The sequence below is a fragment of the Acanthochromis polyacanthus genome, chromosome 23, assembly GCF_021347895.1.
Source record: "Acanthochromis polyacanthus isolate Apoly-LR-REF ecotype Palm Island chromosome 23, KAUST_Apoly_ChrSc, whole genome shotgun sequence".
NCBI lineage: Eukaryota > Metazoa > Chordata > Actinopteri > Pomacentridae > Acanthochromis > Acanthochromis polyacanthus.
Window position 1 is genome coordinate 14760417 of NC_067135.1, and position 23018 is coordinate 14783434.

The 23018-nt window shown below is 42.2% G+C and overlaps 2 protein-coding genes across 2 annotated transcripts in view; both read right to left on the minus strand.

Annotated features, from left to right (window-relative positions):
* Nucleotides 1-1103: 1103 nt before the first annotated feature.
* On the minus strand, nt 1104-7656 carry LOC110955669 (uncharacterized). The gene is made up of 6 exons (XM_022200752.2): nt 7545-7656; nt 4901-5070; nt 4555-4733; nt 3815-3977; nt 3124-3248; nt 1104-2694 (listed from the first exon to the last, which is right to left on the minus strand). The coding sequence occupies exons 2-6, from the start codon at nt 4977-4979 to the stop codon at nt 2518-2520; spliced, it is 723 nt and encodes a 240-aa protein (XP_022056444.2). The 5' UTR covers nt 4980-5070; nt 7545-7656; the 3' UTR covers nt 1104-2517.
* Nucleotides 7657-9224: 1568 nt separating this feature from the next.
* Nucleotides 9225-23018, minus strand: part of tesk1b (testis associated actin remodelling kinase 1b) — a 31195-nt gene continuing 17401 nt past the window's right edge. Inside the window, exons 5-11 of the mRNA XM_022200753.2 lie at nt 21379-21525; nt 19661-19743; nt 15310-15400; nt 13814-13897; nt 12691-12777; nt 11169-11265; nt 9225-11082 (exon numbers count right to left, since the gene is read on the minus strand). Coding sequence (XP_022056445.2) covers nt 9995-11082; nt 11169-11265; nt 12691-12777; nt 13814-13897; nt 15310-15400; nt 19661-19743; nt 21379-21525 — 1677 coding nt within the window. The 3' untranslated portion in view covers nt 9225-9994. The remainder of the gene's footprint in view (nt 11083-11168; nt 11266-12690; nt 12778-13813; nt 13898-15309; nt 15401-19660; nt 19744-21378; nt 21526-23018) is intronic.

Here is a 23018-nt window from a genome sequence, read left to right on the forward strand (position 1 = left end):
AGGAATGAGTTTTTGCCCCACATTACAGGAGTCAAGTTGGTTTAGTTTAGGAATCTCTTCAGAGAACATGCCCACTGACAGTAGCTCCACTATCCATGTGGACATGTGACTGCTGCTTCAAGACTGACTTAAAAAATATTAAACCGTCAAAAAACTAAAAGAAACAGAATGACAAGACCAAGCTGTTAAAAACACATTTATTCACTAACTTTGTATTACTCTGTATAATTAAAGCCTCATAATTAATATTAAAAGTAGTCTCGTAACTGTGAAAAACAAACATGCATTTAAGTTGCATTCAGAACTCAATTTAAACAGCTACCACTGGCAGCATGATTTAGCTTTAGTTAAATTAGTTAATCTAGTTTAAACTAACAGGAGAACCACAGTTTGATAACCTTTGGTCCACATTTACAGTTTTTATCAGATTAAATGTTAGCATATTCCATAATAATTATGGAAAAGGTCGGTTTTAAGAGCAAAAATCCTGATCTCCTGGTGGAATTCACTACAAGAAACAAGGTGACCTCAGGAGTCAGTGGGCTGTAGCAGACTGCAGATGCCAAAATACGTTCATAATCCACTAGTAAGCAAAGTCAGATCCAGGTCAGTGGAGAGATTCAAGAAAGTTACTGCAAATAGAAAAAGAAAAAAGTGTTCCTGCTCCTGGAGGGAACAGCAGCTCAACTGTTGTGTAGTCAGGTGCTCCTCACACCGGCCAGCTTTCTGCTCCACACATTAATCATGTCAACACAATGTGAGCTCTGTGCTTATTAATAACAGCCGTAGGACTGGCTGCAGCTTCTATCACCCCCCAGGTCTCTGTGGACTCTGGAAAAGCACGATGGGGAAACAAACAACATTGGACGGCCAAAGCCGCAAGGCTCCCCAATGTTGCGGAAAGAATGCAACACCAGCAAAACAGAAGGCAGAAAAGCGAGATTTCAAGATGTTCCTGTGTTCAGGATGAGCTGTCAGTGACGGGTCAGAGGCAGCACAGCTCTGACGGGGCAACTGTGAGTCAGAAACAGCAACCAACAGCCCTTTGGTGTCACTTCTGGGGAAGAAGAGCAGCATGAGGGAGCTGCTGGCTGCATGTGGGGGGGGGGGGGGGGGGGGGGGGGTCAGCAGTTTTCTCAGTTCTTGTTTATAAAGCTCATGGTTTGGACTCAGTGTTCAGTGGTACTGGACCTCAGAGAGAGGAAGAACCGAGACCAGATTCATATGTGAACAAACAGAAAAACAGCTCCACTTGGAGCAGCCAGATAAACTATCTCTGCTTCACTGGTGGTTCTCACTCACCAGCCTGAGCTCTGAAACCTTCAGTCCTCTGACTCATGTCAGGCTGACGAATGTTCAGAGGTTTCAGACCGGAGCCACACTTCTGTCACTTCAGTTAGAATCATTATGTGAGAGAAAAATGATGAGCTCTCAATAACTGATCAGTTTTTGGCTCTGTCCCAGATGCTCTCAGCCACAAGGTGAAAGATCACGGCCAAGTACAAGAACAGCACCTGAAGAGGCGGAAAGGAGCCAATATGTGGCTAAATAAAACTCCTGCACACAAAGTGAACCTTTGAACCTTCTGTGAACCTTACAGCTCAAAGAAGGTGACAGCTGCCTTCTGACCAACTCACAGAATTCACGTAGAATTCATTTAGCTCCATTTTTGAACCAAACTGAATCTATATCGAGGACCCAACAAACCATGACCACTTGGGTTAAAAAAACAAAACTGCACATTTATGCAAGTAAATATCTCATTTATGGCTGCGATATGCAATTCTGTAGATTATTCTTCTGCTTGTCTACAGTTTTTTTTAAATGGTAAATTTCCAAGAGAATGATTAAATACTATAAAGCTTTAAAGCTCAGTTTTATCCTTGGAAACTGTAGGTTGAAACTAAAATATGTTATCTTCCTCAGCAGACTGAATTTGTTCAATTTTTGACAACAAAAAGCTATTTAAAGGTCAGTGAAAGATGTAAGAGGATTTGAAGATTTGTTTATACATTAAAAGGTTCAATCCTTGATTTCTGAGGATCCATTTAGTAGCTGCTCTTGAGTCACAAGATTCTCATGTAGTTTCTACAGGAAATTGTAACATCTACAGTTTTGTTTTTCTCTGAATAATTTGAGGATGGCTTTAAGGTTTAATTTTAAAGATACTCGAGTTTTTCTTATTTTCTCCTCGTCGAGACATTTATGGTTTTTGCAAGAAGTTCCTGCAAGATGAGATTGTTTTAACTACATCTTCAAATAATAAATGGCGACGTTGATTCTTTAATTATGTCAGATCTAGATCTAAAACTGGATCTCTGCTTTTTTACAAAACAATATTGATTCCCCACTCTGCGATATCAGTTCAAACTGGAACTTGCAGGCATTTCTTCTTCTTCTTCTTCCCTCAGAACACAATAAATCCCAGGTGTACAGACACATACCTCCACATAGCAAACACTGTCAGTCTTTTAGTCTCCATTTGTCCTACATGTCTCCTCTGAGGAGATACAGGCCTCAGTCTAGTTCTTTCCCTCTGATTTTCCAGTACGATGCACTCGCGTTTGTGTTTCCTATCGCTGAGTTCAGGTCCTCAGTGGAGACGTGGTCGTTGGTGAGCTCCAGGTGGATGTCACAGGGGTCGACTGGGACCAGAGACAAAGGAACTGAAGAGACTGGATCAGGAACAGATGCCTTAAAGAAAGAAAGAAAGAGAATGCTTCATCTGGGAACATCTGGTGAGATGTAAATCCATCCATCACCTATACACCGCTTAATCCTCATTAGGGTCACAGGTGGCTGGAGTCTATCACCAGTCTATCACAGGGCTGCACAAAGAGAAACAGTCACACTCACATTCACACCTACTGACAATTTAGAATGATCAATTAACCTCAGCATCTTTTTGGACTGTGGGAATATCTGGAGAAAACCCACCATGCACAGGGAGAACATGCAAACTCCATGCAGAAAGATCCCAGGAAGGCCAGGATGCAAACTGGGGATCTTTTAGCTGCAAGGCCAAAGTGCTAACCGCCAATCCACTGTGCAGCCCTCTGTTGAGATGTGTTTAAGTGTTTTATTTTAGTAGAAAGACGGGAGTGCAGTAGAAGAAAATCATACCGGAGTCTTGGGTTGATTTTCAGCTGTTGCTGCGTCTCGTCTCGCTTTTGGCAGAAGTGTGGTGAGAAGTGGAAAAATGAGCAGAGAAGCGAGACAGACCCCCAGAAAGATCACAGACAGCAGCCCTGCAGATAGAAAACACACAGGTTGAAGAAATCACTACTGCAGAAAAATAAACAAGCAACATGACTTCACAGCTGGTAAACGAGGTGAATCAGAGAGGATGTGGCTGGATGTCTTCTGGCTCCAGACCCACCTGACGGTCATCTCGACTGATTAGCCTACAGCTCCAGACCGGTTCTTCTCTCCCTCTACCTTCCTGTGATTGGAGCACCGCCCAGTTACCTCCACCAATCATACAGCAGCAGTCACCACACCTGAGGTTTAAATCTGCAGCCAAGCTCTAGGTCAGAGAGCTTGGCTGCAGATTTAATGCCAGCAGCTTGTCTTCTATGTGAATATGTGACAGCTTTGTTGTTAAGCTTAAGGTGTAACTTGGTGTTCCATGTTTCTGCAGCCAGCAAAAATAGTTACCAGTAGCTCTCCTTTGTATAGTTTTTCCACTTACACTTATAAGTGTTCGCAGTGATTCCTTGAGTTGTCAGATGTAAGCAAACTTCAAGTAGTTCCTAAAAGTCACGGTATAATTTAGCTACCTCAAGCTTTACAAGTGAAATCGTTTGCTCCTCACCTGATTCAGAGGCGGTTTCGATGCACTGAGGGGCAGATTTGGAAGAAGCAGCCATGGAGAAGGTCGGGAAGGAGAAGTTGGCCACAGCGCAGTAGTTCTGACCTGGAGACAAACCAGAGAACTCCACATAGGACATCACCTCCTGGGTCCAAACCGTACGGCTCTGCAAGACACAAACAAATACAAACAACTGAGTAATCGTTTCTGTTATACCATACAGTTACTTCTACTTTATTACATTTCACAGGGAAACATTAAAACATCTTTTCACAGCACTAAATGACTCGTAGTTATAACCTAACAAAACAATCATCTTGCAAAATCTGATGCATTATTATTATATTACTGCTTACATTTTCAGCAAATCATAGAAATAATCTAACAGTATATGCACACCCTGAAAGCGATGATTCTGTATTCTGTGCACTTTGACTAGTTTTTGCTGCCATTACTCAGTTTTATGTATTATTGTAGTGTGCTTCAGTTTTAAAACAAATTCTAATATAGAACTTCAATTATGGTATTCCTTGTTTTTAAATTCTTAGCACTTCTTCCACAGACGGAAACTGCACATTTCAAAAGACCAACTTGAATGCCAGTAACCTGCTCCAAAACCTCTGTTTCTGATAAATAATGAGTTTGATTGTTTGCAGTCAGTCTCCATAACTGCTTTACATCCATTCTGGCTTGCATTTGAAAACAGAAAACCTTGAAAAACAGTCACAGCATGCATGTGAGACCTGGTGATCAGAGCGATTGAGCTGGTTGTACAGTGTCACTGTGGTCCAGGGGTCGATCAGCTGAGAGATGGGACAGCACCTCTCCATAGAGCACCTCCTGTTGGAAGCACAGGGGAACTGCACCTTCACCAGCAGCTGGTCGTCTTTCAAAGAGACGGAGATTGACGGAGGGCTGAAGGCTGGAGGGTACAGAGAAAGAAGTTACCCTTCAAACTAAACATTAATTACCCATTTTCACAAGCAGCATTTTTAACCCCTGTGCCACATTAGTCCTGATCAGTCCTCCTCCTGAACACAGAGCTCTGCCCTTGCATCACAACATTCAGTAAGCTGTATTAACACTAACTGAAGTCACTGTAGTCGAACTTGCGGGGCTTGATCCAGATGGTGGAGCTGGGGTTGAGGTGGACGCCGAGACGAATCATGTTGTACAGCTCGAAGTTTGAAAAGGCGTGAGAGACGTCGCAGTTGTGGGATGAGATCCAAACACACCACGGTACGTCCTGCCAGGGGTCCCTGCAGCACAAAAACACCAGAGGACAGTCATCTGACAGCTATGGGTTACAAAGTACACTCAACAAAAATATAAATGCAACACTTTTGTTTTTGTTCCCATTTTTTATGAGATGAACTCAAACATCCAAAATTTTCTCCACATACACAATATCACCATTTCTCTCAAGTATTGTTCACAAATCTGTCTAAATCTGTGACAGTGAGCACTTCTCCTTTGCTGAGATAATCCATCCCACCTCACAGGTGTGCCATATCAAGATGCTGATTAGACACCATGATTAGTGCACAGGTGTGCCTTAGACTGCCACAATAAAAGGCTGAAAGGTGCAGTTTTATCACACAGCACAATGCCACAGATGTGGCAAGATTTGAGGGAGCGTGCAACTGGCATGCTGACAGCAGGAATGTCAACCAGAGCTGTTGCTCGTGTATTGAATGTTCATTTCTCTACCATAAGCCGTCTCCAAAGGCGTTTCAGAGAATTTGGCAGTACATCCAACCAGCCTCACAACCACAGACCACATGTAATCACATCAACCCAGGACCTCCACATCCAGCATGTTCACCTCCAACATCGTCTGAGACCAGCCACTCGGACAGCTGCTGAAACAATGAGTTTGCATAACCAAAGAATTTCTGTACAAACTGTCAGAAAGCGTCTCAGGGAAGCTCATGTGCATGCTCGTTGTCCTCATCGGGGTCTCCACCTGACTCCAGTTCGTCGTCATAGCCGACTTGAGTGGGCAAATGCTCACATTCGATGGCGTCTGGCACGTTGGAGAGGTGTTCTCTTCACGGATGAATCCCAGTTTACACTGTTCAGGGCAGATGGCAGACAGCGTGTGTGGTGTCATGTGGGTGAGTGGTTTTCTGATGTCAGTGTTGTGGATGGAGTGGCCCATGGTGGCGGTGGGGTTATGGTATGGGCAGGCGTCTGTTATGGATGAAGAACACAGGTGCATTTTATTGACGGCATTTTGAATGCACAGAGATACCGTGACGAGATCCTGAGGCCCATTGTTGTGCCATACATCCAAGAACATCACCTCATGTTGCAGCAGGATAATGCACGGCCCCATGTTGCAAGGATCTGTACACAATTCTTGGAAGCTGAAAACGTCCCAGTTCTTGCATGGCCAGCATACTCACCGGACATGTCACCCATTGAGCATGTTTGGGATGCTGTGGATCGGCGTATATGACAGCGTGTGCCAGTTTCCACCAATATCCAGCAAATTCGCACAGCCATTGAAGGGGAGTGGACCCCCCCACCAATAAAACAAAACTGCACCTTTCAGAGTGGCCTTTTATTGTGGGCAGTCTAAGGCACACCTGTGCACTAATCATGGTGTCTAATCAGCATCTTGATATGGCACACCTGTGAGGTGGGATGGATTCTCTCAGCAAAGAAGTGCTCACTATCACAGATTTAGACAGATTTTTGAACAATATTTGAGAGAAATGGTGATATTGTGTATGTGGAAAAAGTTTTAGATGTTTGAGTTCATCTCATAAAAATGGGAGCAAAAACAAAAGTGTTGCGTTTATGTTTTTGTTAAGTGTAAAATAAAACTGATTTATTATTTAATGTGGCTGGGGTTAAACGGAAATTGTTGTCCTTTGTTTCCAAGCAAAATTACAGATTTCACCCATTTCTTCCCCTAAACACATAGATTTTGGTTGTGTAGACAGATGGTTTTTTGTCTGCCTTAATCTGGGATCCTTTGATGTAATTAGATTGATTTTAAGTCCCTTTTAAGATTCTGGAGAAATATATTAGCAGTGCACAAAGCTACGTATAGAGACCAAAGAAAAGAAAAATCTGTGCTAAATCTGTCAGGAAATTGCTGTAACTTTGGCAAACCTCAGGAGACATTTTTTTATTCATTCGTCTTAGAGATGAAAAGTTGCAATACAGTTTTAACCCTTATACAACAGTGATCCTAAGCAGAAGAGCAGAACAGAAATATAAAGGCTGTAATAAGGTCAGAAAACAGAGACATTATAGTTTGAGCATTGTTTCCTAATATCAAAAGAGAAAATCTGTCCCATCAGTTCCACCTTCCCAACACAGTTCAATTTTTGTCCATCCCATTTTTATCAGTGAAGAAAACTAATCATTTCTTCATCTGTACCATTATTCACATTTCTATATAAAATAGGCTTATTTTGCTGATCTAAAACTGCATAAATCCACTAAGGCTTTATATAATGTTTAATATAACAATAGAATACAGAAAGTATTGATCCTATAAAGAAAAATCGTAAAATTAAGATAAATATCATGAACTGCTGCATAAATAATAACTATAAAAGGGTTTTGAGGCCAAAATACATCAAACTAAGGGGACAAAGAGGGTGCAGTAAAATGGTAAATACAGTATGCTGTGTCTGCAGCAGCTTTTATTGGAGTAGTGGGAGCAAAAAGCAAAGTATGTGACGCTGCAGGAATATCTCAGACAGTAAAGACTTACCCCTGAGTCTTTGTCTGCACGGTGTAGGTGGTATTAGGACTGGCATGGGGACAATCCCACCGCAGGAGGCAACCTAAGTCCAGCGATTCCACCGCAGTGTAACAGACTAACCCAGTCGACCCTGCGAAGGTTGCACGGAACACGTACACCGAAATAGCACAGTCACACAGATGCTCATTGACCCGTTAAGTCCAATTGTCACAACTTTGTTAACACTTTTAAGCAACGGGCGCACGCAGGGGAGGAGAGAACCTGGTGCGTCATGTAAAATGGCTACAGCAAAGTCAACAAATTAAAGGATTATTTGTATTTTTTTCTTCTTTTTTTGCATAATCTAACAGACAAACAAAACAGCAAAAAATAAAAACTTACTTATTAACCAAATACACTTAAACTGAATTTTACCAGCAAGAATAACTTCAATACTCACTTGTGATGAGCAGGGCGACAATTGCACAAAACCCCACTGGCGCAGTCACCGGGGTTACGCCTGATGTCCCCATGGCAACCTGGTGACCTGTGGATCCAGAAGCAACACGATGATGGGCTTACACAGCATGCAGCGCACCGGAGGAGACTTCCTCTAACGATAGGAGAAACGTACCTGCGAAGAGCCTCTGAGGAGGAGACGGACTAAGCAGCGGGGAAGGACGAGAGACGGGAGGCAGCAGGAGGTGGAGAGAGAAGGATTTAATTGAAGGGTGGTGATTTTGTCAGAGAGACGAAAGGCTTTAATCCATTTAAAGAGGGCAAGAACAAAATTTAGGAACCGAGACTGCTAGAAACACAAGATAAAGGTGTTGTGACTGGAAAAAAAACACTGCATACCTGTGCAATATCACTTAAAAGTCAAATGATCACAATCAAAAATAAATATTTTAAAAAGACTATGTTGAAATACAGGCTCCAATTACTGGTACACAGTTATAAAATGAGCTGTGAACACCAGAACTTTGTCAGTTTAGCACCTATGAGCGACGTCTATCTGCATATTTGCATCGTGGATCCACATGTAAAAGAATTACCAGAGGAAATGAAAAACAAGCCACAGTATCTCTAGTCAGAGCCGTAGCAGCTATTCAGTTAAAGTGACGCTACAAATGGAGCACAACTTCTACAAATTAGCTCTGAAAAGTGCAACAGTTAGTCAAAATCAAAACATTTCTGTAACAGATATGTGCATAATATGAGCCTCTATAGATGAGAATATCTGCTAGCTCCATGGCACAAAACTTTCAAAATAAATTTACCTAAAGAACATAAAAAACAAACATTGGGAACAAATTCTTTAGAGATAAATTATTGTTGACATTCAAGTAATATTGCACAGCAGTGTACTCACATCTGTTGTTCACCGGATATATTAAATTGATGTTTTGCTCCGCTTTTCATTAAACTCTCTCTGTATTGGGAAATCACATTTAAGAAGATATGAAGACAAAAGAATGGATTTTGACTGCCCATACAAGAGGGCTCATAGGGTGGAAAATATGACAAGAAAATCTGAGTGGAGATGAAGGAAAACTCAAAAAGAGGCACCAAATGCTCAAAAATGGCATTACATGGGATTACTTTTTGGTCATCAATGGAACAAATTAAATATTTAACCCCATCATGGAGCAAATTCTCCTTCAACCAGCAGACGTGGCTAAAAAGAAGTCAATGCATCTGAGAAGAACATTGGTTCGTTCTATCTTTTTATTCAATGCCTCTTTAAATAATAAGAATCTGTACATCTCTTAAGCAGGTCTTTGACCGTTCATTCCCAAATGCAATGATAAACAGTTTCCTTATTAACAGTAATACAGTTGAAGTGCTTAACCAGGCAACCAGAAGGTCAACAGAGATCATACAGCAACAGAAATAGTCTTAAGAACAGTGTACAGCACACTCTCTCTGACACACACTCGCACATTAAACACACACACACCTCAGCAGTGCACCATACACCTCTTGATAATTAAAGACATTAAAGCAAAACTGCCTGTTCATTCAGCACCAAACATCAAAAATCATTGCAACAGTTTTAATACTAAGCTTAACATTCCTCATTTCAGCATCATCCTCATCATTCAGTCATAAGAATCTTTACAACCGCAAATATACAGGGCCTAACCGACCGGGCCCCAAACTGGAGTGTCTACATGCTGATCAGTTCTGGACGCTGCCGATCATCAGTTGGATCTATACAGGCACAGTGACGCCCTCAGTCCAGCAGAGGGCGACACCAGTCAGTTCATCAGCACTGTTCTAGTCCCACAGTTCTCAAAGTATTTTAGTAAACCAACACTCAGAGCCTCCTGTGCACCAAAAAACGTGACTGGAAAAATCAGAGGGTATTGCTGTGTTAAAATCTGTGCAAATCTTAAGAGGACCCGCATCATTTCCAGGGAAGACGACCAGGACTGCGTCTGCTCTGCGTGTTTTTGGTGTTCAGGAGCCGTTGGGGTTTATGTCTGTGCTCCTGGCAAAGTGAGTCCCGGCTCCAGGCTGGTGGTGGTGGTCGTGGGGGTGGGTGAGGGTGGCAGGCCCTTGGTTCCCGAACAGAGCAGCCCGCGGGACGCTGCGTGGTCCCCGTTCAAGTTCTTGTAGGGGTTTCTGCGCGGTGGAGCTCTCAGACACATCGAGGGGAAGCGAAAGCCGGCCAGGCAGCAGCCAGGGCAGGAGATCACCTCCTCCTGGTCCAGAGAGTGTCCGCTGCCGGAGCCGAACGGGGAGGAGCCGGCGGGGTCGCTGGGGGTGGAGTGGTAGCCGTTGTTGGTGGTGGTGGGAGCGCTGGTGGCAGCACTCCAGCCCAGGGGCCGACTCACCACCACGTTATTGTTGTCCAAATTAGAGAGGGGCGGCAGGCAGGGAGGCCCGTTAGAGATGGCTGAACCCCAGCCGTTGGAAGGGGGAGAGTTGGAGGGTTGGAGAGGAGTGGAGGAGTGAGAGGGAGGAGGGGAGAGCTTATAAGGTGAGGACATGCTGTCTTGTGTATCGGGGGAGCTGGTACAGTCCATAGGCTCCTCCTCCTGCTCCTTCTCTTGGTCCAGCAACAGCGGCTCCAGAGACAGAGGAAGACCTGAATCCTCTCCCTGATGAGTCTCCTTCTCCCCTAAAAGACTCTCCTCCTCGCTCGCTCCGTTCACGTGTACAGCGTCTACCTCAGACTGGGAGTCCTCCTCAGTAAGCACGGTGTTGGGTGCTGTTGTGAGGTGTGGAGGAGGCGTGCAGGGCAGCGAGTGGCAGCGCCGGTGTCTCCTGGGCATGTCGGCGGCATCAGCATCGGATGCCGAGGCGTCATCGCAGTCCGGCGGAGGAGGCAGCGTGAAGGTCAGGGAGATGACCGACTTGCTCGGAGTGTCAAACAGCTTTATTTTTCCACCTTTGAGGTCCTCCCTCTGGGAGAAGGGGTTGACCCGTGCAGGTGGTGCCAAGGTAACAGAAGGTGAAGAGTCTGGAGGATGGAGCATGTCGGATTTGCTGCGGGACAGGCGAGGATCTGTCAGGAGGCAGAAGGATCGCCTTCGCAGGGGGCCGATAGTCGGAGAAACAGCTTTAAAGAAAAATGAAACCAGAATGAGTTCATTTACAGAAGCTAATATCAGTTTGGTCTCATGTGGTGCCTGTGAAATGTTCCACCTTTAAATGTTTGTTCGTCCTTCTGTTTCCTCTCAGCTTGTTTCCTCTCCAGCTCTGCTACGATTTGGGAGAAAGACGGACGGAGCTTTGCGTTCATCTGGCAGCAAAGAGAAACAGACAGGGGAGATTAAAACAAACGGAACAAAAGCAAATCAGAAAGAGGAGACAGTCACTGGAAAAAACTGATCTATTATTAAAAAGGATAAGACGAGTGCAGCGCTCCACATACAGAAACTAAAGAGCTATCAGGAGCTTTTCTAGTGTTTTTTCTTTTTTTTGGCATTTGAACAAAAATTATAGAAACTGTCTAGAACTGCTGTTTAAAATATGAAAGAATCAAATGTCCAGTGATGCAGGAATCTTTGGTGTCTGATCCAAGGCAACATCTCTGTACTAATTCTATTCTTCTTCTTATTCATGCTAGCAGTTTAGAGACATGATCCTTTCTATTCAAACAGTATTTGTGTGCAAACATTTAAAGTGTAGACAGAATTGATGAAGCTTCAACAGTCCGAGTTACACGAACGAAAGGTTTTGTAGCAACAAAAAAACTAAACAGAACGGCTTTATGCTGTTATCCCACTGAAACTCACTGTAGAAACACGTCAGGAGAACAAAGAGTGAATTATATATTAAACCGGCTGTAAGAAATCCACTTAATTTGAAAAGCTCAGCCTGCTGAAGCCTAATTTTAGCCTCAGGAATACATTTTTATAGAACAAGGACGATCTCTACCATTAGAAGCACGTTCGGAGTGAATCGTGTACGAACAGGAGGAAAAATGACAAAAGTGCAAAACCTGTTCTGACTTGCGTATTGTTTTAGGACAGACTTGAAACGTTGCGCACCTATGTGAGTGACTGGTTTAAGACGGATACATCTTTTAAAGGTTACATCAATCATCAACAACACACCTAAAAACATTATGTAAAGTTGTCAGAACGCCAGCGATTCACTCATCCGTTACATTTAACTCGCTGCACATAAAAGGAGAGAGTGAAACCTGCATTTAATGGCCCTCCTCTGTGCAATTACCCTCATGCTGCTGTCCTGTTTATGGTAAGATTACAGAGATTTTTAGATTAGATTTTAGTGTTACATGTCCAAGCTAATAAGATCACCATTGTGGTTCTCAAGTAAAAACAAGGCGTGCATTTATTCTAACTAGAGACCAACATATTTACTGAAGTCTAAAAAGAGATCTTAGTTTCACTTAAGCTTTATATTTGAGCCGCATTGTAGAATAGACATTACTGAGCTCTAATTCTAATCGTGATATTTTCAAAGAGCTGCAGGAGTTTACATTGCAGCGAAAAATGCCCAGAAACTGCACAGCTGAAAGTTTTCCTCAAATTTTCTATGATTGAATCAGCAATAATGGGCTTATGAAAGGAAGAAAAAAATATCTGAATCAGAGACTGTGTGTGTGTGTGTGTGTGTGTGTGTGTGTGTGTGTGTGTGTGTGTGTGTGTGTGTGTGTGTGTGTGTGTGTGTGTGTGTGTGTGTGTGTGTGGTTTCTTACGTTACAGCAAGCGATGGCCAGTTCCAGGAAGTCAGCAGGACAATCTCCCACCATCTGCTGGAAGGCCTCCACATCCAGACCAAAGTCCTGGATGGAAACAAATCACAAGTCACATCATTCATGACTGTTTAGGCTTTTATCTAAAAGGTTAAAAAAAACTGTGAGCCATTACTACCAGATGATAGATTCAGCTGCTGTACAGTTTTACAACCACAAGGGGGAGAAACGCTCCTATAAAAGATGCTAATGCTTTAAATACGCACTGCTGCTGTGTCCTAAATAAAGGCTGCATACCAATTAAATAAGACAGAAATGTTAATATGTAAGCTGTTAATAAAAAGTAAAATGGGTGCATACATATGTAGGTTAAACTACAAGGAAAAGCATAGCTACGTGTTAGATTTAAGACTTGCTGTGTGTTTTGTCATGTTCTGCAGAGTTTTTCCACCACCATCTGCCGTTTCATTTTTTATTTTTTGCAGCTCTTCTGATCCGTCCGTGCATTGCATTGTGGGACAAGAATGAACATATTCATGATCTATGCTAACTGCTATAAATGCACTTAGTTATGCTGCATTTCAAGAGTGAATGTCTCAAAAATATCTCTATAAAACTACATATTTTATGAGTGACTGGGCGACTTATTGTCTGAAGTGAGCAAAGAGACACACAGCTCACACTATTTTGGACGCTATTTCAGCTGTCATTTCGGGAAGCATTCAACTTAAACAAGATAAGACACTCAGCTTCCTGTTTGCTTGAGATGACAACCGGCAGATTTCAAAATGTTCTAACAACCATTTAACATATTTTTTAAAATTATCTCTGGCATGGTGCAACTGTCACTTTAAAGTAAAAGTCATTTTGACAAAGCTGCTTGCACAAGAGTTGTGTACAGGAGGAACGTTTGAGATACTGACAGGCTTGAAGCAGTAAAGTAAGACAGCAGCTGTCCTGAAAAAGATATTACCATCACTAATGGATTAATTATAAGGTTTATTCACCCCACACAGGTCAAACCATTACATAATGGAGGCTTAATGAAATATGAGTGATGATGAATACGTGATGATAAGGGAACAGGGTAAATGTTTGACTGTGATGAAAACGTTGTCAGTCGTACCTCAGTACGTGGCAGGATGTCAGGATCAGCTTGTATCCTCGCAATAATCTCACACAAGATGATCCCGTATGCAAACACATCCGCCTGCAGAGACGAGTCCATCAATGAGACAAGGCAAGGCATGATCTATAGATCACAATTAAATGTTGCTCCAAAGTGTTCGGATAGTGAAAATAGATTGTAAAAGTTTACTGAAAAAGCTCAAATATTAAACAAAAGGTACACATTAGAGCCCAACTGGTGCTGGAATATTAGAACAGACGTGTGAGAAATTCTTTTGAGATATTGGCCAATACTGCATATGTGCACTACTGTTTAAAAGCTTGGGGTTACCTAGACAATTTCACACTTTTATTCATGTGCTAGCATAATTGTACAAGGGTTTTCTAATCATCAATGAGCATTTCAAAACCATTAGCTAACACAATGTAGCATTAGAACACAGGAGTGATGGTTGCTGGAAATGTGAGTCATTGTTGATTAACTTTCCAGGTATTTGCTCCATAAACTAGTCAGTTTGTGGAATAAATTAAGATGAAACTCAGCTCTGCACCACCATCTACTCAGCTGGGATTCATACTCTGCTACATGTGCTGCAGACAGTAAGGCGAAGACTGCAAACTGTATGAAATCAGAGCTGCTCTGCTCGACAAACTGTGACGACATCATTTCTAAGCTCCTCCAAGCATTGTTTTCTGTACTGTGCTCTGTAAAAGAACTTTGTTACATCAGCACATATTAGATAACATGTCGTTCATGACAGATTCATCTGTGAGAAGCAAATACTCGCAGATATTATCAGGAAAGTAGTATCAGTCAGGTTCCAGATAAGATCAGATAGAAAGGAGAGCGACATGTAAGCTATATATGGTTTATAATTTTACATGGATTAGACTGTTTTACTACTCTAATGGTGGAGTTGAATCCATTTTTAATTAATGATTAAATGTTGTGAAATTGCCGTCTTAAAATCCCTTGACACAAAAAGTGAAGCATTGGAATTATTTAGATTTTGCAATTAATTAAATCAGTTTTCCTCTCCATTCTAGGCTACCACTGCAGAAGCTTTATTACCAGTTTATATCACTGTAGACATGAAGGTCCAAATACCGGATATTTATAATATTTGGATTAAAATTAGATTTAATGCAATATATATTCTGCATCTACTTCATACTGATTTAGCTTCTTGTAAGCCCAGACAGACTGAAAAACTCAAGGAAGAAAATAGAAGCTGTACTTAAATGCAACCCTAACAGTCAATCAGGTTTTCCACCAAGTTTTGCAGAAAATACTGTTCAGCCAGGCCAAGAAGAACATCCATTACATAACCAAAGTTCTGTTCGTGACAGATTTATTAAATTTTTAATGCTTTACGTCACCGCCTGCTCTCCTGGCTTATTTTACCGGCTTTCATCACACCCACTGTGGACCTTGAACTCTTGCAACAATCTGCAGCTGAAGGGGAGTGAATGAAGAAGGCGATCCGTCACTACCTTCTCATTATACACCTCTCCTCGCAGCACCTCCGGAGCCATCCAGTAGGGGGAGCCGACGATGGCCAGCGGCTCCTGGTCTTCCTCCTCACTGCAGAAAGAGAAACAGGAGTCATGTCCAGAACTCATCTCTCAGACATATTCACCAATCACAAAGTTTAAAATCTCCAATTTGAATCTGGTTCATTTCTCTGGTCTCATTACAAACATCACAGGTTAGAATAACAATCATCCTGGTTTTGAGGTTTTCTCCTCATCAAAGCGAATTAAAGGTCAATATCAATTAACTTGTGGTGCCCTTTAATTTTAAAAGTGGTTGTAACTTAGAATTTGCTTGAAAAACACATCACACCTCTGAGAATGCAATAAAGGCAAAACAATACATATGTTAAGAAATCAATCGAGTGTCAGAAAGCTTTAATAATCAATTAATAAGAGGAAAATGCAAATATCATCGGTTTCTAGCTTGCCAAGGGTGACAGTTTGCTGCATGTCAATTAAAATATCTATTCCGTTGGTCAAAATAAGCAATCTGAGGAGATTCTTAAGTTTCAGAGGACGCAAATTGCCATTTTTTTCCCCACATTAAAAAGCTTAAAAAAAAAAAGAAATAAAATTTGAATTAATGATTTGTGATGCTTTAAATTCATGTTTTCCGCCAGGTGTGAAATCACTCGATAGTCTAATTAGGACTCATGTACACATTCTTGTTCTAAATACGCATTTGACGCCAAACTGTGCATCTAAATCTACCAATAGAGAAGTTTCTTCAGCATAGGAATGTGAAAAATGCAAAACTGAAACAATTAGGTGTTGAAATTATTTTGTTAAAGTAATTTTTAAGCAAAAATAACTTCTCTAGTTCAAGTTCAAACGTTTAAGATGCTGCCACCATATTTAGAACTTTGATATTAATTGTTAAAATGGTTGTTAGTTGCAGCTGTATTGTAAAGTATTTGGTTAAACAGCTACATGAAACAGACGTTGGTGCCTCAGGGCAAAAAAAAAATCCCCAATGTAAAGTCGCAACAGTCATGCAGTGGACGATAACGGCATTTGATATTAGTTTCCCTTCAGCAGCCTGCGACGTTTTCGAGACCGATGAAGATCACAATTAGGTAAAAGCTGGGACAAGAAGACCGAAGCATCACGCTCCATTTCATTAACGCAGAGCCCAATCAGGAGGTATTATGAGGTGAAACTTGGCCCTGTTGCTGTGTTCCTGTGCACTTCCTCTGTGTCTAAGAAACCGCAGTGTTTTTCGGTTGTGTGGAGATATCGTTGTGCAATTTAAGCTGAATAAAAAAGGAAGGAACACAAGAATGTGCAAGGACGACGTGCTTGCACACATGCCTGCAAAAGCACACAAACACAGAAACGCACACACACACACCCTGCTGGCAGATACTTCCTCTCTCTGTGCTATTTCCATCTGCTACTGTGGGCTATGATACGGCAAAAAATACAGGCAGGCCAGCGACGGCAGAGGGAGGAATGACGAGACGGACAGCGCTCCCAACGTAAACACCATTAGCAGACCGACAGAAAAATGACCGAACACAGAATGCACAGACAGAAAAAAAAACTGAAAACTCAGAAATGAAAGGAAACAACCGAGTAGTGACACAAGAAAATTATGACATAAAAGCCCGGAGTGACTTGGTATAAGGAGGACAGCAGAGATCCAGTAAAGCAGAGAGAGCAAAAGGAGGAGGACTGGAATAGTTTGACCTTATTTGGAGTGCTTTTCCTAAACCCCCGTCATCTCCTCTCCTTCCTTCATGCCACAAGCACTGTGGTAGCACTCCAACACAAAACACACACACACACACCGGGGAACGCTTGTCAACATCATCTATTCTCCGTTAGCGCTCCGCTGCAGGATGCCACGGTGTTTGAGCAGAACAGAAAGCAAACACGGCCCTGAAGATGACGGAAACACAATCCACCGGCTGCTATTGAAGCCGAGCGTGGAGCAAACACAGGCGTCATGTTTGATAGGCGCAGGTATGCGAGAGCAAACAACGTTCAGCTGGAAGTCTCGCATTCGTGCGGCAACCTTGGATTTCACTAGATGGTGACATATTTTGGAGCTCATCTCACACTTGTTGACAGGTTTAGTTAAGAAGCACGAAAACCACCCAAGTTCCAAGCTGCCGCCCCCCTCCGACGGTGACGCACAATTGTGTAAACACAAAAGGTGGCTGGACACACAGAAAAGGGGAGGCCAGGTTACAATGGCAGCTGTCTCTTCTCAGCAAGAGTCACGTTTTCCTAAATGACTGCAGACAGAAAGGGAGGACTGGGACTAATGGGAGCTGATGTGTGGGCAGGAGCCTCTGACACGTTGCTGCTTTGAGGTCAGCCTCCACATCTTTAACTGCAACTCAACTCATGTTGCACTTTGTCTTTTGAGACGCTTATGGAAGAATAATTTCCATAAAGAGGACAGATTTGACACATGCTTTGATGGAGAACAAGTGGGTTTGCATTTCGTCAGATATGCCTATGGGTGTTTTTCCAAGAGTTAGATGAGAAAATTAGTACTGATATAATGCCTGTGTGTAAAATATACAGCTTCAAAATGGTGTTCAGGTTAGATTAGCATGAGGACTCTACATAGAAGATAATGGCAAACAGGCATGAGAAACATGAGTAAATAACACCTTATTAAACTACAAAATGCTGTTTTATTTTCTGTTCGTGTACAAATGAAAAGATATTGCACCTTGATTGGTGCGCTGTAAAGATGCTCGTGGGCACATCTTTAATTTCTCTCCACCAGAGAATAACTTCAAGTTATTGTTCTTTTTTTTTTTAACCATGTTAACATGTTCATAAGGTGCTTTCTAATATGCTGTAAGATATCTGTGATGAAATGTTGAGCATTCCATCCTTGAAAAACAGATGCAGACTTCTGGGGTTTCATATGCAAAAAAAAAAAAAAAAAAAAAAAGGAACCAAAAATTTTAACTGGCAAAGTGGAGGTTCTCTATCATCATTTCTCCACCAAGGAATGCGTTGGGATTATGTGACGATAGGCGTCTGTTCATCTGTCTGTTAGGAACATTACTCAAAAACAGACCAATGAATTTGGATGAAAGTTTCAGGGAAGGTCAGAAATGGCACAAGGACCAAGTGATTAGATTTTGGCAGTGATGCGGCTTATAGTCTGGATCCACGGATTTGTTAAACACTTCTGTATCATTGAAAAATAGTGACATGGCGTCACTGTAATTATGACAAGTGAACACTGTTAAAGATCACATGATTACAATCCTACTACAAATCGACCGCTGCAGACTTATCAGGACCGATCTGTAGGAAATGATACAAGGAACAATTGACTAAACTGTGGGGAGTTTCTGAGTTCCACCAATTCCCATCACCTGCTACATGTCACGTGATTCTGTATCCATACATAATGTACACATGTAAAACACACACCTGTGCTCAGCGCAAGGTCATTTTGTTTGTGGGTACATCTATAGTAAATGGACATATTCCATGGTGCCATGATTTCTGATCATCAGCAACTAATAAACTGTCACATTCTGTTTACAAAATGTTTCTTCTGTAAAATCAACGAAGTTCTCAAAACTGGAGACGCAGGGGTTAATAATAACACTTTGGTTCTACTTTAGTAAAATTTTGAATGCAGGACTTTCCCCCCCTTGTTGCAATGGAGCATTTTCCCCCCATTGTGGTATTTCTATTTTTTGCTCAGTGAAAGAACTGGATCATCCACCATTTCAGGAGACATGATGTCAGCGGAGAAGCAGCTGCAGAAAATAAAATAATAATAAAAAGAAACACATCTGAGGCCTGCTGGTCCTTTATAGGCGTACAGTGCAGGCCGGCAGAGAATAAAACACGCCACATAAATGTCACGAAACACAGCTGCAAACACAGAGGGAGAGACATAATGCCACGGCGGCCACACAGAGGTGAGTCTGCGGTGAGCAGTGAAAGCCCAGATTAAATATTGACACCACCGCCAGGCTGCCGTCTGTCGTCCTTCCCTACCGTCGAAGTGACGCTTTGACAGCATTAATAATTGTCCTACGGAGAGCAAAGGGGGTTCACCACAACATTTGGAAAGCAGGCAGCGCGTGTCTGCATACTTCGGAAAAACCTGACTGCACTGCGGCGTGATTAATAGTCTCGTTCTGTGTGTGACTGTGTCTCATGTGAACGTCGCCGAGAGAGAAAGAGGAAGTTGTGGGAAACATTTCTGAAGACACAGAGATACAGCATGAAGAATAAACAGGACAGAGAAAAGTGAAGGAATGTGATTTATTGACTCCTCTAATCTCAGAGTGCTGATACATGATAAATGAACTCCACTGACCTGTAATCTGGGATTTTCTCTGCCAGACCAAAGTCTCCCACCACGGCCGAGCACACGCTGCCCTCCCAGCGCACCAGGCAGTTCTGTACAGGGGTCAGAGGTCACACACATCATTTTACTACTGCTGCTGTGAGAGCGTTTGTGTGTGCATTGCTTTCTTTACGGCTGCATGTGCTCCTCTGCGTGTGCTTCCACAGTGATGTCAGATTTTACAGCGCAGAGCCTTTTATTTGCGAGATGGTGACCATGCTGAAGCAGTTAGCTCCTTTTTGATTGCCCATTAGCCACTGGATGCTATTTGTTCCGCTGTGGGATTTTAAGAGCGTCTATGGTGGAACAATTTCACGCTCAGAATTCAGATAAAATTGCACCATGTAGTGAAAGGAAAGTGATATTGGACACATGTTTGTACTTCTGTGATTTGGAATGAGGACACACTGATGTTGGAGGCTTTTCTTGGCTCAGACTGACCTCTGTGTGGATTTTATTGTATTACTGCGTTCATATTGATCTCAGTGTGAGCTCTTCGATATGAGTCACCCGTCCTACGCGTTGAGTGACTCAGATTATTATCAGTTTATCCTAGAGACAGTAAAATATGGGCCAAAATATCGATCTATATAAGGCTGGATTACTAACAGGGCTGCTGACTTAAAGGATCCTCTGGGGCCTTGAAGAGTTCAGTGAAAAGTTTGGCAATTATCCTGGTGTGAGTTAGAAATTAGGTTGTCTTCCAACACTACATAATTTAAAGTGATAAAAAAAGCTTATGATTATGCATACACTTACACTGCAAGTAAAGTGGGAAAAAAAATGTGCTTAATCAAGATACAACAACAATCACTAATCCCTTGCTAATTTATACTCGATGCACAGAAAGCAGGTGAATATAAAATTAAAATTCACCTGTTTACTTTTACTAATCCTTCTGACTGTAGCATTTACATCTGCCCTAGATACTTGCTAGGAGGAGCAAGACAGTCAAAAACCAGCTGTCCTTCAATCTTTCTGGGAGCTGCTGTATTCAGACTTGCACTGTACTGATGTGACCCACAGACAGGTGACAAATTAAAGGAAAAACCAACTAAGCATCTTAGTTTGATGTTGGTCCGCCACATGCTCTCTTGAAGTCTCTGGAACTCTACTAGAGGGATAAGCAGCATTCTTTCAGTAGATATTCCTTCATTTGGTGTTTTGATGATGGAAGTGGAGAGCGCTGTCAAACACTACCATGTGTGTTCAGTTGGGTTGATGTCTGAAGACCATAGAATGAGATTCACACTCAGTGAACAACCATTCAGTGCCTTAATGACGGGGACAGTCCACTCCCATCAGGATAGAAATGTTCATCGCAGGATAAACAACAACTCTGAACCGATTTTCAAAGGTTTTTCCTTTAATTTGATCACCTGTCTGTCAATCCACAGCAAGTTTCCTACAGATTTTTTTGTTGCTTTGTTGAGTCCATGTTCACACTGGACCTCTGATGGCACCAGAAAAGCTCCACAATCTGCATGAAAACCAACAGCTCATCAAGTGTTTGCACTTTTACACCTAGTTGTCATGTATCAGAGCATCCATATCGCAGGTGACAGTAGTTTAACGTGCATCTGTGCGTGCTGTATATGCATCGGCCCCTGAGGAGGATCAGACTGATGTTCACTGATGTGAGTGTGCTGTTTGTGGGCAGTGAGGCGTGTGTGTTTGTGTGTCGTCACCTTGGAGGTGAGGTCCCTGTGGAAGATGCCCTTGCTGTGCAGGTACTTGAGTCCCCGGGCGATGTCCAGAGCCAGGCTGAGCCGCACACTCCACGACAGGTAGACGTCGCTGCCCAACAGCTGCTCCAAGTTACCGCCATTGATGTACTGGATCACAAAGAGAAAAGCAGCAACAACAAGTGGAATTAATTACTAATGCACAATGTGTGTACCTGTTCTAGCTAACCAACTGCTCGGATGCTAATCTGAAAGCTGCTTCCGATATTGTTTGGGGAAAGCGGGACTCAGTGATTTTTATGACCAACATCTACTCAATATTCTTCAGGCCTGTTTGGGAACTAAATATCTTTCTGATGTCCATCTGAATGTTGATGTATGCAGTCAGAAAAACACATTTGTGGGATTTCTTCGCCATTTATCCTGTTTTAAAGTCCGTCTATTTGAAATGTGACAAAACCTCACTGCAGATTAAACTAGTCAATTATGCCAACAGTTTTTCATTTCATTTTCATTTGGGACATCTATCAAGTAAAACCACTGTAAATTTAAAATGTTTTAGTCTAACTGCTGTTAGGATAAAATCAGCAAAAAGACGAGGCTGTCGCCTTGAGTTATGGGAAAGAGATGATCAGTTTAGATGGAAACAAGAAACATTGGAAAGAGACATGTGACAAGAAATAAAAGCCCCTGTCTGGATGAGAACCGGGAACACAGAGGTTATATGATTTGCAACAAGAATTTGCCTTTTTCCAACATTTTAAAACTAAAAGCGTAGGCTCATTTACTGACCAACTCATTCCTTTAAAGAACATTTTCTCCTCTGTGTCTCTAAAACCTGCTGACCACCCTGATGAAGTGTACACAGATACCACCAGCTGTCAGAGCACTAAAACCCCCTCCTATCCTCCTATCTCCTGATCTCTTTTCACCATTGAGCAGTTCGGTTACCATGGCAACTCCAGGTCAACCCTTTACATAAAAGAAACAGGTGACATGTCAGGAACTGCCTGACCTCCATCTGGGTGCTACGGTCGATTCCAGCCTCTCTGGTCGGACAGTAACAGACAATCGCACTGTTTATTCAACTTTAAGTGGGGAGAAATGTTTGTAATGGAAAACTCTCAAGAGCTGCTGCTTTTATAATGAAGCCCCAAAAATAGAGAACAAGTTACAAACAGAAGGGTCAGAGATTTCCATTTTGAAGCATATTGTTAGGGATTTCAGCTCAACTCTAAACCTTTCAGATGATATTTACCAACTAGTTTGCTCCTTTTAAAAAGCATTTGACGGCTAAGTTGTTGAGGAATGAAATCAAATTAAGAAATAAATGAAACCAACTGCTGGAAACGCAGAGAATGATTTGAATTTTTAAACTCAGGCTCTCGGTACGTTCACTCAAATAATCGTGGTTTGAATGAATTATGAGGGCCAAACTGGCGCAGCAGATGGGTCGTTACACAGAACCATCTGAGAAGTCGACCTTGGAAACTTTAAAAAGGGCATCACTTTTAAAAAATACTTGGTAGGTGATAAACCATCCGTCTATCCTTGTGCTGTTTCATAGAAATGTAGGACTTGGCTGAAGTTAGCCTGTGATAGAATGATGCATAATAAATAAAGATCAAAGTTGAATTTCTTGA